We start from the raw sequence: 11,509 nt of genomic DNA on the forward strand, positions 1-11,509 counted from the left end.
TGGGAGGGGCACCTCAGGGCGGGGCGGCAGAGAGCTGCCACAGGGCTCGGGGGCGGGGACGCAAGGTGGAAGTTTTGCCTAGGGCACAAAACATCCTTGCACCTGCCCTGGACGCATTCTCTCCCCCTGGCTGCACCCCATCTCTACAGAGTGATGCAATATTTTCTTACCCCATAAGAGACCTGCAGTGACAGGCACCAGGATTAATGACACTTCCCTCCCCCCAATCTCGTTCCATTTTAACGCCTTCCTCCTTCGACCAGTGCCCAGATTAACCTGCGTCCTGGGGATACCCCTTCACCCCAACATTCCCAGCAAGGAGGGAGATTACAGGCTCATTGCAGCTTGGGTGCACTAACGGCCTCATCTTTTTGCATGAAAAGAAGTTTCCTTTCCAGTAGAGCTTATTTGGGGGGGGTCTTTGTTGGAGTCGTGCTGCCCCCTCATGGCCAAGATAGATTCTTCCTTTTCGAGGCTGCGCTTGTAAAGATGGGCCCTGGTTGGCAGAGAGGTTGTTGGCTACATGACAGATGCCGAAGCGAGTTACTGATTCTTGGTACCCGGCCCCCGAGCTGGGAACTCAGTGGCCCATAAAGCTGAACCCAGTTCGGTGATGTGATAACTGGTGTCTAGAATCAAACGGCTCATTCCATAGCGCTACGTCCGTGTAGGCATCACTGGGCTGCAGAAATGCAGCTGCCTCTGGGGAGGAGGCACGATGGTACCAGTGGTGGTGGGTGGGAGGGACTGTAATAGTAATATAGGGGTGGACTTTCCAGAAGGTCTTAAGCAGGGGTTCTCAAACTGGGGGTCGCGACCTATCAGCCTCCACCCCAAACCCCGCTTTGCATCCAGCATATATAATGGTGTTAATATATATATAAAATTATTTGTAATTGATAAGGGGGGTTGCACTCAGAGGCTTGCTATGTGGAAAGGGGTCACCAGTACAAAAGTTTGAGAACCGCTGGTCTTAAAGGACTTAGACAAGCAAATCCCATTGAGATCCATCTCTCTGAGGCTCCTTTGAACGCCCCCCCCCCTCCATTATTACTGATTATTATCTCTGTAGTGCCTCGCCGCCCCACCCAAGGATCTGGGCTTCATTGTGCTAGGGGATGAGAGAAAGAATAGACCACACATGAAAGAAGTGCTTAATGCGTGACTATAAGGAGCTCCGATCGTCCGGCGATGGGTGCGGTATAAGAACCCGGAGAGAAGAGCATTGTGCTAGGGGCTGTACGCATAACACAAAGACAGTCCCTGCTCCACAGAGCTGGTTGTCTAAAGAGGCTTTTCCAATGGGGTGAAAAGCCGAGCACCTGCCTTTTTTCCTCCTCCCTGCCCCCTCCCTCGGCGATGTCTGCGCTCTGACTACTCTGAGTCTATGCTGCAGACCCTGCGGGACCCTCCTGCCACTCTTCCAAGCCAGGCTATGCTACCGTTGCTTTCCAGGTAAACTGCTCTGGCCCCAAATCCACAGCACGGCTACATTTGCCATCCGACTGAGTGGGTTGACACCTAGCGGATGCTTGGCGGGATTACACTTGGCCTCCGGCTCCATTAACGCCTGTGCTGGCAAGAGGGAGCCCGGGCTTGGGAGGATTATCTTTCTCGTAAGTCTGGTGTTCAGAGGATTGCCAGAGGATTACGAGCTGGAGGAGGAGGTTATTACTGTCCGTGTCACTAACAGGGCCCTGGAGCAGGGGGAGCTGGAGGGGGTGCATTCACTGGCAATGGCTGACGTAATGAGCGACACGGAGGGAGCCCATTTGCAGGACACAAGATGTTTTATTGGTGCTTCCAACCCCAGAACAACGGTGCATGTTCCTGAGCGCCGCCCGGGTCACCTGTTCTGTTTACACTTAGCCAGAGGCAGAGCACTCTTGTCACATAAGCTAACCAGGCCGGCCGGTCACGCTGCAGGGTGTTGGGTAGGCCGTGTCATCAGGCCTGGCTTTAAGATTTCTTTGAGGGGTAGTTGGTTCGACATTTCCCCTCCTTACCTCACCTCCCACCCCCCAAATCCCTGCAACCCCCCAGACAACCACATCCCCATCAGCCCCAAATATGTGCATTGACCCTGCAAACTGCACCCCCACCCCGAATCTCCCACTTGGCTGTGATTTGCCCAAAGTCTCCCAAAGCTTGAGCACAGGACGGTCCGGCTGGGTTTTGTACAGGGTCCTTCATCCTACCCCCCTCTTGAGATGCACGTAAAACAGCCAGAGAGGTTCATTGCTCTGATGGAGCAGAGGGGCAGGGTGACAAGGGAGCTGGCCCTTTAAGGAGAAACACCTGGGACACAGATAACTGGTCTGCCCAGGTGAGGAAAAGGGGTCATGTGACCCCAGCAGGCCTCTGAGATAAATAGGGCAGAGGCTGAGACATGGGGGAGAGACGAAGAGATGCTGGAGAAGGGATCCAGCCCTGGGAGTTGCTGCTCTCTACTGGCCAGGGAGCACCCCAAGTTATCCAGGGAAGGAGGCTGGGAGGAAGGGCTGGAGGACTGAGCTGAAGGGCTGAGGCTGTGGGGACAAAGGGTCTGGTGCTGGGAAATTAACTAAATCAGGTCTCCCGTATGGGACTCTCACTGCAGGGTCGTGGTCTCAGAGGGACGTCTGGGCAGCAAGCCGAGCCCCATGGCAGCGAGCTCGGAGCCCAGGGCTGCGGCTTGTGCTCTGGCACTAAAAACACCGGTGCCGCTGTTGGGGCTGGGCCTGGAGCGGCAAAGCCTGGGGACGGGGCGGGCGTCGGAGTCCAGGCCCCGGGAGCGTGACTCGCGGCAGCGGGTTTGCGCAGACGTGCCCAGAGTCAGTGAGTGCAAAGAACCTGAGCAGGTAGGAGCCTGCTGGGCCAGGCCAGGCCAGGAGGAAGTGCTGTGAGATGGCCCCCTGCTCCAGACCCCGGGCTGGTCCCAGAGCTAAACATTCCCGTTCCGGCTGGTTCCTCAGCTGGGGTGAATGGGCAGGATCTCCCTGGACTGCAGCGAAGTTTCACTGCCTCCGGTGGGCTCTGCTGGGGGGGTCTGGCCTCCCCTCTGGAAAGAGGGGGAGGGAGCAGAGGGGGGGATGGGGAGGCAGCATGCTGGGGAAGCTGCAGGCATTGGCCGGGGAGGGAGGCCAGCATCCTCGAGGAGCAAGTTCAGGTGCAATCCGTGGAGTTGGACCCAGCGGGGGAGGGGGCGTGTGTCTCTAGAACTCACCGTGACCAGTGGATGTGGCGGGCCGGGGGGTGAGGGGGGGTGTGAATTACCCCTCAAGTCACACGGTATAGGTGGGGCCTGACCCAAAGCTCACGGAAGTCACTGGAGTGGATCCCCCCCTTCCATTGACTGCGCTGGACTTCGGCTCAGGAATCTAGCGGAGAACGGAGCCCACCCAGCCGAGCTGCTCCGGGTCCGTCAGCCGCAGCAGCTGGGAGAAACCTGCCTCCTCGGTGCCGCTCACCAGCTGCCAGGAGGGCCTGCCCCGCTGAACCTCCACCGGGCTCCATGCATACGCCTCGTCCTGGGGCTGCGGGCTGGCGGCCACCATCCGGGTCCCCACGGCACCCTGCAGGCTCTGCGGCGAGACCGGAGAGAGGAAGGCCTGGTGACATCACCATCCATGAAACGAGCCCGGTGCCCAGTGGGCACGTCGCCACAAAAGCGCCTCAGCGCTTGGCTCTCACCGGCCGAGGGTGGTGTGAGACCAAGCTCCCCTCCAGATCGCCGCTGGGGCACCGCACGGGGGACAAAGCGATTCAAGCTTGGACGGGGTTTTAATACGAGCAGCAGTTCCGATTGGGCTGGGCCGGACAGGGCCAACCTGGGCGGCAGAATAGCCTGTGGACGGGAGAACTGGCCTGGAAGCCAAGGCTCCTGGGTTCTAGTCCTCGGTGTGCCACTAGGCCTTGGGCAAGTTCCCTACCCTGCTCTGTGCCTCAGTTTCCCCTGTAAAATGGGGTCTCCCACCTGTGAGAAGGGCTCTGAGCTCTAGGGATAAAAAGCACTATATACAGGTGGAGGGTTACTACACGGAGCACAGCTCAAACGTTGCAGGAATTTTCCTTTGAATCCTCCTTCCCTGAGCATAAATCCCAGGTAAAAAGTTTCACAACCTGGAACCCACACAATAGGCTGGGAGGTTTGCAAACCTAAGATTCCCTGGGGTCCCCGCCCCGATTTACACCTTCTCTTCCAGGATTTCCACTCCAAACCCTGCCACGCCTGGCTGTGACCCCACAAAGGAAGCTTGAATGGAGAAGCCATCCTGCAAGGCTCATTTCACCAGTGTAAGTAGTGACAGTTGCACACTCAATAGTGAACCAGATGCTGCTGCATTCCTGATGGGGATGGTGCTGTGCTTCTCCTGCAGCATGTATAAAGGGGATTTTCTAGCAAGGCTCCTGGACACAGACAGACCCTGTGGCTCTCTCTGTTCTCCGGTCTCCCTGGCCTGGGTTGGACAGTCACACAGACGGCACGTCCCTCTTACCAGGGGCGGCGGCTGCAGCTGGCTCACAAGGTTCCGCTTCTTGTCCTTGCAGCGCTTGTTCTGGAACCAGACTCGGATGACGCGGGGGCTGAGGCCGGTCAGCTCCACCAGCTGCTCCTTCAGCCCAGCGTCAGGGCGAGGGTTGGCCGCATAGCAGGAGCTCAGGGCCTGGAGCTGCCGCTCGTTCAGGACGGTGCGGACGCGGGTCAGCTTCCCTGAGCCGCCCTGGGCCACGGGGATTCTGGAGCCCGTCGCTGGGGGCAGGGAAAGAGGCAGGATTTTTAGACCCCAGCAGGATGGGCTCCGGCTAACACCAGGCAGTGGGGAGCGTTGGTGCACTGGCATTCAGCGTGGGGTCGGGGGACTGGGAGTGGGCTAGGGAAGCGGTCCCCTCTAGGGGGCTAGTTCAAATCCGGATAGCAGAGATGGGAAGCTGCTGGCCAGCTCCTGTGTGAAATACCCTCCCGGCTGCATGGTCCCCCCCGCAGCGTGCCCCCCGGGAGTATGGACAGTGAGGCAAACCCACCGCCTTGCTCTTAACCGGGTTTGCCTGGCTGTGCCTGGGTAGCTCAGCATGGGGTTGTACCAAGACCTCTTCTAGTGCTACCCATGGGGATCCCCCTTCTGTGCAAGCGACCCGGCCCAGAGCTTACCTGACCGGTGCCACTTGGTCCAGGCTGATACCGGCACCTCTGGCCCTGCCCCTTCCTGCCCAGGCCACTGGTGGATGGGGCAGTGCAACCCGTCCGGCCGCAGAGCGAACTGCTGGCCGGGCAGCAGCCGGCGTTGGCAGAGGGAGCAGCGGAAGCAGGCCTGGTGGTAGACAGCCCCGCGGGCCCGTAACACCAGGTCAGAGGGCAGCAAGGTCTCCCGGCAGCGGGCGCATCTCGTGGAGAAGAGCCTGCAGGGGAGAGGAGGGCAGAGACAGAGGGGCATGGGGTGCATAGGGGAAGGGAGCTCACTACAGCAAGCCTGGCACGGATGGGCCTGGGGGTGGCGAGGGAGCCCATTGCAGCAACTCCACCGGGACAAGGGGCCAGCTGCTTAGCTGGTGTAAAATGGGCCTTGTTCCCGTGACGTCCCTAGAGCCAGGGCGATTTACACCAGCCCTTTCCAGGTTCTGCCCACATCCCCCAGGCTGGCTTCGAGGGGAGCCCCAGGCCATTGGTCGCCCAGCCTCTGGCCATCCTGCAGCATCTGCGCAAGGTGGGTTTTTTTGTCCTGTTTCACACCAGCATGGGAACGTGCTGGCCCAGGCGCAGCGAGTTTGCCGGTTCTCAGCCGCCTAATCAATGTGGGACACCCAGCGGCCATGATAGCTCCGTGCCGCAGCGTGGGAACCACCAACAGGGGGCACCGTGGGCCGCAGCTGCCGCCACGAGCGCTGAGCTCCTCTCTCGCCCCCTGGGGATGGCCCCAGGGGAGACACGGCCCTGGAGCAGCTCAGCCAGCCGCTACCCATCATGGGTCGACGTGGGGCTTTGTCGCCCCCTCCTGGTCGCTCCACAGAGAGGTTAAAATGAGCCGGCTGGAGCAGGAGGCCCCGGGGTCAGTCCCCCCGTGAGGCGGGGCCTTACCTGAGATAGTCGGCTCTGCAGTAAACCCTGCCGTCGCGCAGGAAGCAGGTGGGGCTGTGCGCCAGGCTGAGCCGGCAGCAGCTACAGCGGAGACAGCCCATGTGCCACTCTGTGTCGGGCGCCACGCGGAGCAGGAAGGGGCCTCTGATCTTCCCCCCGCAGCCGGCGCACGCCGGCCTGGCGCCTAGAGAGAACGGCACCGGAGCCTGCACTTAGCAGCCGCGCCCCACGGAAACCGGGGCGCCGGCGGGCCCAACAGAGAGCGGCGTGGACGCAGAGCGCCAGAGAGCCCCTGTATTGCCAGGGAGCAATCCGCTCCCCTCTCAGCCTGCAGTCTCCTCTCTTTCGCCTTAACCACTAGACCCTCGTCCCTCTCCACAAGGCAGGACCCGGGGGATCGGGCTAAGCGGAGAGGAGCAAAACTCTGCAGCTAGAAGATCCAGCCAGAACCGTCCCCTGAGCTGCCGCCCGAGCTGTCTGGCGCTGGAAGAAGATGGATTCATGGCTCTTTTCGAACCGGTTTGGGAAGAAGCTGCTGGCTGAATCCCAGCTCAGCTCGGCCGTCACTGGAAATCTTTACCAGCCGGGGGCCGCGGTCACATACACCTGGCTCTGCCTGGCCCCTTGGTGACGCTCTAGGAGTCTGGGAGACGGATCTGCCCTCTCCCCCCCAGCGGGGCTGGGTCTCAACGGCAGGGGGAAGCTGGATCTGGGGTTCACCTGCCCTGTGACCCCCTTGCTGTGGGATCAGACCCGGCCCTTGTACGCTCTCCCTGTGGTTGCCCAAAGGTGGAGGTGTTTCCTCCCAGTAGCGTGGGGGACCTGAGGCCAGAACTCAACCTCCTCTGTGCCATAGGGAACCCAATTCCCAGCCACGCAATCCCTCCATGGTCATCATCAGCGTCACTTACCCTGGGAGCCTTCCCCACAGCCGGGCACACAGACCCTCTGTCCTGCCCTCCGCTCCTCCTTCCCAGAGGGGTGGGCTCGCCCTGGCCCCGCTTCCATGAGGCCGGCTCCCTGCCCTCTCCTCTAGGCTTCTTCCTCCCCTGCCTCCATCCCGTCCTCCTTCCTTCGGCTCTTCCCTTCTCTCTCTTCCACCTTCTCGCCTTCCTTTCCCTTGGCCCTCTCTGCTCCTCCTGCCTTCGGCCTCTTCCTTCCCTCTCTTCGGCTTCGCCCTTCGCTTTCTCTGGCTCAGCCTGGCTCTTCCTTCTGTCTCACTCCCCGATCTTCTCCCGGCTCTGTCCCGTCTCGCTCCCTGACAGTCCATGGGGGGGCCAGCCCCCCTTTATACCCACTCGGCCCCCATCTGTTAGGTTAATTCCCTGACAGGCCGCCCGCCCCTTCATTAAGGAGACGCCACGAGCTGCCTCCCTCTTAGGAAAATTACCCTTCACGAGGCACAAACGTCACTCCCCTTCTCCCCAGCATCCTTAGGCTGCGCCGCCAGCCCCGCTCCTTGCGCTCTGGTCTAGAAAACCCCGGCCCAGTGCTTCGATTCCTCTTGCTGCCGGCCTGGGGCCAGCTCTCCTGCTGGTGTCAGGCGGCCCCGCTGACGTCAACAGGGCGTCGTCGATTCCCAGCTGCCGAGGGGCTCGCTAACCGTGCCTCACACCTCCTGAGGTCGTTTTTGGTGGCCACAGTGGCACTGCTCCAGAGCAAGACCTCAACCTGGACTTTAAGCTGCTACAGTCCAAGCTCCCTTCACCTCCCCAGGTTCAGAGTTCGTTCCCCACTGCACCCATCGCCATGGTGTATGGACAACTGCCCCCCGGTCCCCGAACCAGGAACTCCCCCAGAGATGACAGTTGTGGAGCCCCATTCTATGGGCCTTGGGCAGAAATAGAGAGAGAACCATAAAATACAAGTGAGAGAGGGACACATCCGTGCCCGGACGAAGCCGTTGGCGAGCTCTGCCGGGTTGGCACAACCCTGACATGGCAGCCATGGCAGCGGACAGATCCAATGTCAAACCAGCCTAAATCCATCCCAATGGGTCCTTTACCGTGTGGCCGGGAGGTAGGTCAAAAAGGGGCCTGAATTTCAACAGTGACCAATACCCAGCAGCCGGTCCCACTGCCAGCAATGCCGAGCGCTCCTGAAAATCCGCCTGGCTCACTCTAGTCCTCTTGGCTTTGAAACAGGCCAGCTTCTTGTTCTGATTCTGTCTTCCTGTCGTAGCTGTCGCTCTCCCCTCCATCGTCTCCCTGCTTGGCCATGTGGCTTATCCTGCAGCAGAGACAAGGCGGGAGGAGGCGGCAGTGACTAGAAAGAGGATTCTTTACTGAGGCTACTGGACGGAGACAGACCCTGGGGCGCTCTCTGGCTCCCTCGCTGCCGGCTTACAGGGGCTCCCTAAATCCTGCCCTGGATCCTGCAGTCGTGGCATGGACAACAGAATCTGAAGCCTGGGTCCCAGCGCAGAAGAGAGGGTGAGTGGCTGACGCGGTCAGTTTGTGGCTGTCGCTGGTAACTAGCTGATCGCGCTCATGCGGGTGACCTGATTGCAATGGAACAGAAGCTGGATCATGCATTGATGTTTAGGGGGGCAGGGGACAGAGAAGGGGTGATCCCAGCCCTTCCCCCTAGAATTTACCGTGGATGATCCAGGACAAAGCAAAAGTGGGGGAAGTGACAAGTGGCTTTTGTCTCTGCTTTTGCTTTTTCCGGCCCCCAACCCCGGGTGACGGAAAGAGTCCAAATCAGAGCATCGAAGGGCGCCTCTCCCCTTTGATTAAAGGCACCGTCAGGACGGTCACAGGGATTAATATAAATAAATAATGGGGCGCTCTCTTTGCCTTGCAAATTAAAACCACGCCTCAGCCCCTCCTGCCTTTATTGGAATTAGGCAAAGCAAGAGGTGGATGGGGTGGGGAAAGGGGGGCAGACACAGAGACTTAAAGTACAGGAGAAAATTGCTAGGCATTCCTCTCACTGCTCATTAGCATATGCATCCATCACCAAGCGGGAATGAATCCCAGCCTGCTTTTAATTACCTGGTCTGCACTGTGTGGTGGGGGGAGATGGAGGAGGGAGGGGAGAATGTCCTTTGCTTGTTACAGAGCAACCTCTGAATATTAAATCAATTTCATTATTAGCCCTCGGCTCCAGTGAGTCATTCAGAGAAGCGGGGGTGTTGGGGCGGGGGGAGGTTGGCAAAGTTTGGGAGGAAGACAAGGAAGGACTTTGCTAAGGTCATCATGCAACGGGGCGTCTCATGGCGTGATGGAAGGGGAGCGGCCGGGTGAAGATGGCCTGTTCTGCATGAGGTTTGGGTTTATGCGTGACCTGGATCCGAGCTTCAGGAAGCTGGGCTGTTCAGATGCGCGGCTTCGGTTCAGAGCCATCTCTAGCCACAAGTGGGGGTCTTGCCAGGCTCAGCAGAGCCCCGGTGGCTGCTGGATTGCATCGCTCACGATTCGGCATGAGCTTCGACTGCCTTCCCAGGACAGGCAGGCCAGGGTGGAGCGGTCAGAGTAGCAGAGGGGGGCATGGGGGCACCTAGAGTGTGCATTGAGAGCAGATGCAGGAGAGCCCTGAGCTGGAATAGCAGGGGAGCAAGGGGGCTGCAGATCTCGACTGAGGTGCTCCTTCTCCGGTACTCCCTGGCCGACGTTCGTTTCCAATCCCGACGCTTCACGTTCACACTGAGGTTTGAAAACTAATAAACAGCGAGAGAAAGTGAAGCGTGCTCTGCAGTCCCGAGGCACGGCCCCACCGAGCCTCCTCCATCCACAGCCTACAGCCTGCCCCACCTGAGCACACGCCAGCCGCACCCCTCCCCAGCTGGAGAGCGAGCGGCGAGGCCCAGCAGGGTCCGAGCTCGGTGCAGGCTGACCCTCTGTGCACCCCCAGCTTTTGGCCCCAGATCCTCGAGGGAATTTGGGTTAGGGCTGGGGAGGAAGCAGTTTCTGCTCGGAATTGCCCATTGGAAATGGGGATCAGTGGAGCTAAACCTTGGTGAGAGGCGAATTGGACCTGGTGACTCTCACCCAGAGCCTGTGCCTGGTAGATCCCGCACCTACCGCCGGATTACCTAATTGGGGTTTGGGCCTTCGTCCTTTGACCCAGAACCCCCAGGGACCCCAGATCTGTATGGAAAAGAAGCTGTTTGAGTCACACAGCCAGGACCAGAACCCAGGTCTCCTGCAGGTCTCCTGTCTTGTGGGCCGCCAATGAAGATGCACGCTGGTAGGCCGGGCAGCTGAGAGCAGCATGCGGGGTGGGGGGTGGGGGCTGTCTGATGGATGGCTAAGGTTGGATGTACAGAAAATAGAGCGTCCAGTGTTTATTTTGAGCATGGACAGATATTTGTGGGTATTGCAGGACCCTTGTCATGGAGCAGGACCCCAGTGTGCGAGGGGCTGTCCAAGGAGAGAACAGAAAGACGTCCCTCCACGGACCGCCAGGGAGAGCAGGAGTCCGTATGAGGCTTGAACCAATGTGACATCCCCCATCATCCTTAACTGACCCTGTGGCTCCGGTCCTGTCTGCTTGGCCAAGCTGTGAGGAAAGAGATCCTTCCTCACAAGCTCATCTCCCCACAAAGCATCAGCTGTACCTAAAACGGAGGTGTACCTAGCAGTGTTGCTCAGGGTGTGAAAAATTCACCCCCCTGAGCGATGTAGGTCAGCTGATCTGAGCCCTGTTGTAGACAGCGCTAGGTCGGCGGGAGATCTCATCCGGCCTCGGGGAGGTGGATTAACTATGGTGATGGAAAAATCCCTTCTGGGGTGATACCCAATGTCCATCCCACAGCTGCAGCTGTGCTGCTGCAGCCCTTGTAATGTAGACACAGCCTCAGTGAGACCGTGTCTGTTGCAGGCTCGGGCTCGGGTGGGAGTGACTCTCACCATTGTGTGTGTCTGTGGGGGGGTATTTATTGACCTAGGAGAAATGGGGGGAGGGGGCTGAGCACACAGACCTGCTCTGTGTAACTAGGAAGCAGCGCAGGACCCTGCAGCATCAGGAGGGGTTGCTTACGCCGCCCGCTTCACGCATGGGGAGGGATTTCAGCACCAGGGGAAGGAACAGCTCTGGGAGCCGATCCAAGGGAACTGCACAAACTGCTCAGGTGGTTGGACCACTGGGCTCACCAGCTCCCTATCCACGGGCTAATCCTACACCTCTGGGTTCCCCTGGGTATCCGCTCTGGCCTGTTTGTCCTGGCTCACTGGGGCAGAGCCGGCCTTTCCCGAAGGTGGGCCCGGCCCGGCCGGTGCCTAGCACAACGGGGCCCCATTGTGCTGGGTGCTACACAGACCCAGAGCAAGAGATAGCCCCCTCTTCACCCAGCTCCCAACCTAAATAGACAAAGGGTGGGAGGGAAAACAGAGACTTACCCAAGGTTTTGTATGAGGGCCGTGGCAGAACCCAGACTAGAACCTACGGCTCCCAAGTCCCTGACCCCGAGGCCACACTGAGGGATCCTCCCTCAGCCAGGGGTTCCCCTGG

The 11,509-nt window shown here is 59.5% G+C and overlaps 1 protein-coding gene across 6 annotated transcripts; it reads right to left on the reverse strand.

Moving 5' to 3' along the window:
• Positions 1-2,043: 2,043 nt before the first annotated feature.
• LOC120391565 (insulin gene enhancer protein ISL-2-like) lies at positions 2,044-11,498 on the reverse strand. 6 transcript variants are annotated; one of them, XM_039515305.1, is made up of 6 exons: positions 11,398-11,498; positions 8,061-8,284; positions 6,056-6,239; positions 5,132-5,379; positions 4,479-4,732; positions 2,044-3,563 (listed from the first exon to the last, which is right to left on the reverse strand). In XM_039515305.1, the coding sequence occupies exons 3-6, from the start codon at positions 6,154-6,156 to the stop codon at positions 3,360-3,362; spliced, it is 807 nt and encodes a 268-aa protein (XP_039371239.1). In that variant the 5' UTR covers positions 6,157-6,239; positions 8,061-8,284; positions 11,398-11,498; the 3' UTR covers positions 2,044-3,359. The 6 variants fall into 6 exon arrangements, with proteins under 6 accessions (XP_039371239.1, XP_039371242.1, XP_039371240.1 ...); XM_039515308.1 differs by lacking the exon at positions 11,398-11,498 and adding an exon at positions 9,052-9,473 and having other exon boundaries at positions 8,175-8,284; XM_039515306.1 differs by lacking the exon at positions 11,398-11,498 and adding an exon at positions 9,052-9,473 and having other exon boundaries at positions 8,116-8,284.
• Positions 11,499-11,509: the final 11 nt, after the last annotated feature.

The sequence above is a fragment of the Mauremys reevesii genome, linkage group 26 (assembly GCF_016161935.1).
Source record: "Mauremys reevesii isolate NIE-2019 linkage group 26, ASM1616193v1, whole genome shotgun sequence".
Taxonomy (NCBI): domain Eukaryota; kingdom Metazoa; phylum Chordata; order Testudines; family Geoemydidae; genus Mauremys; species Mauremys reevesii.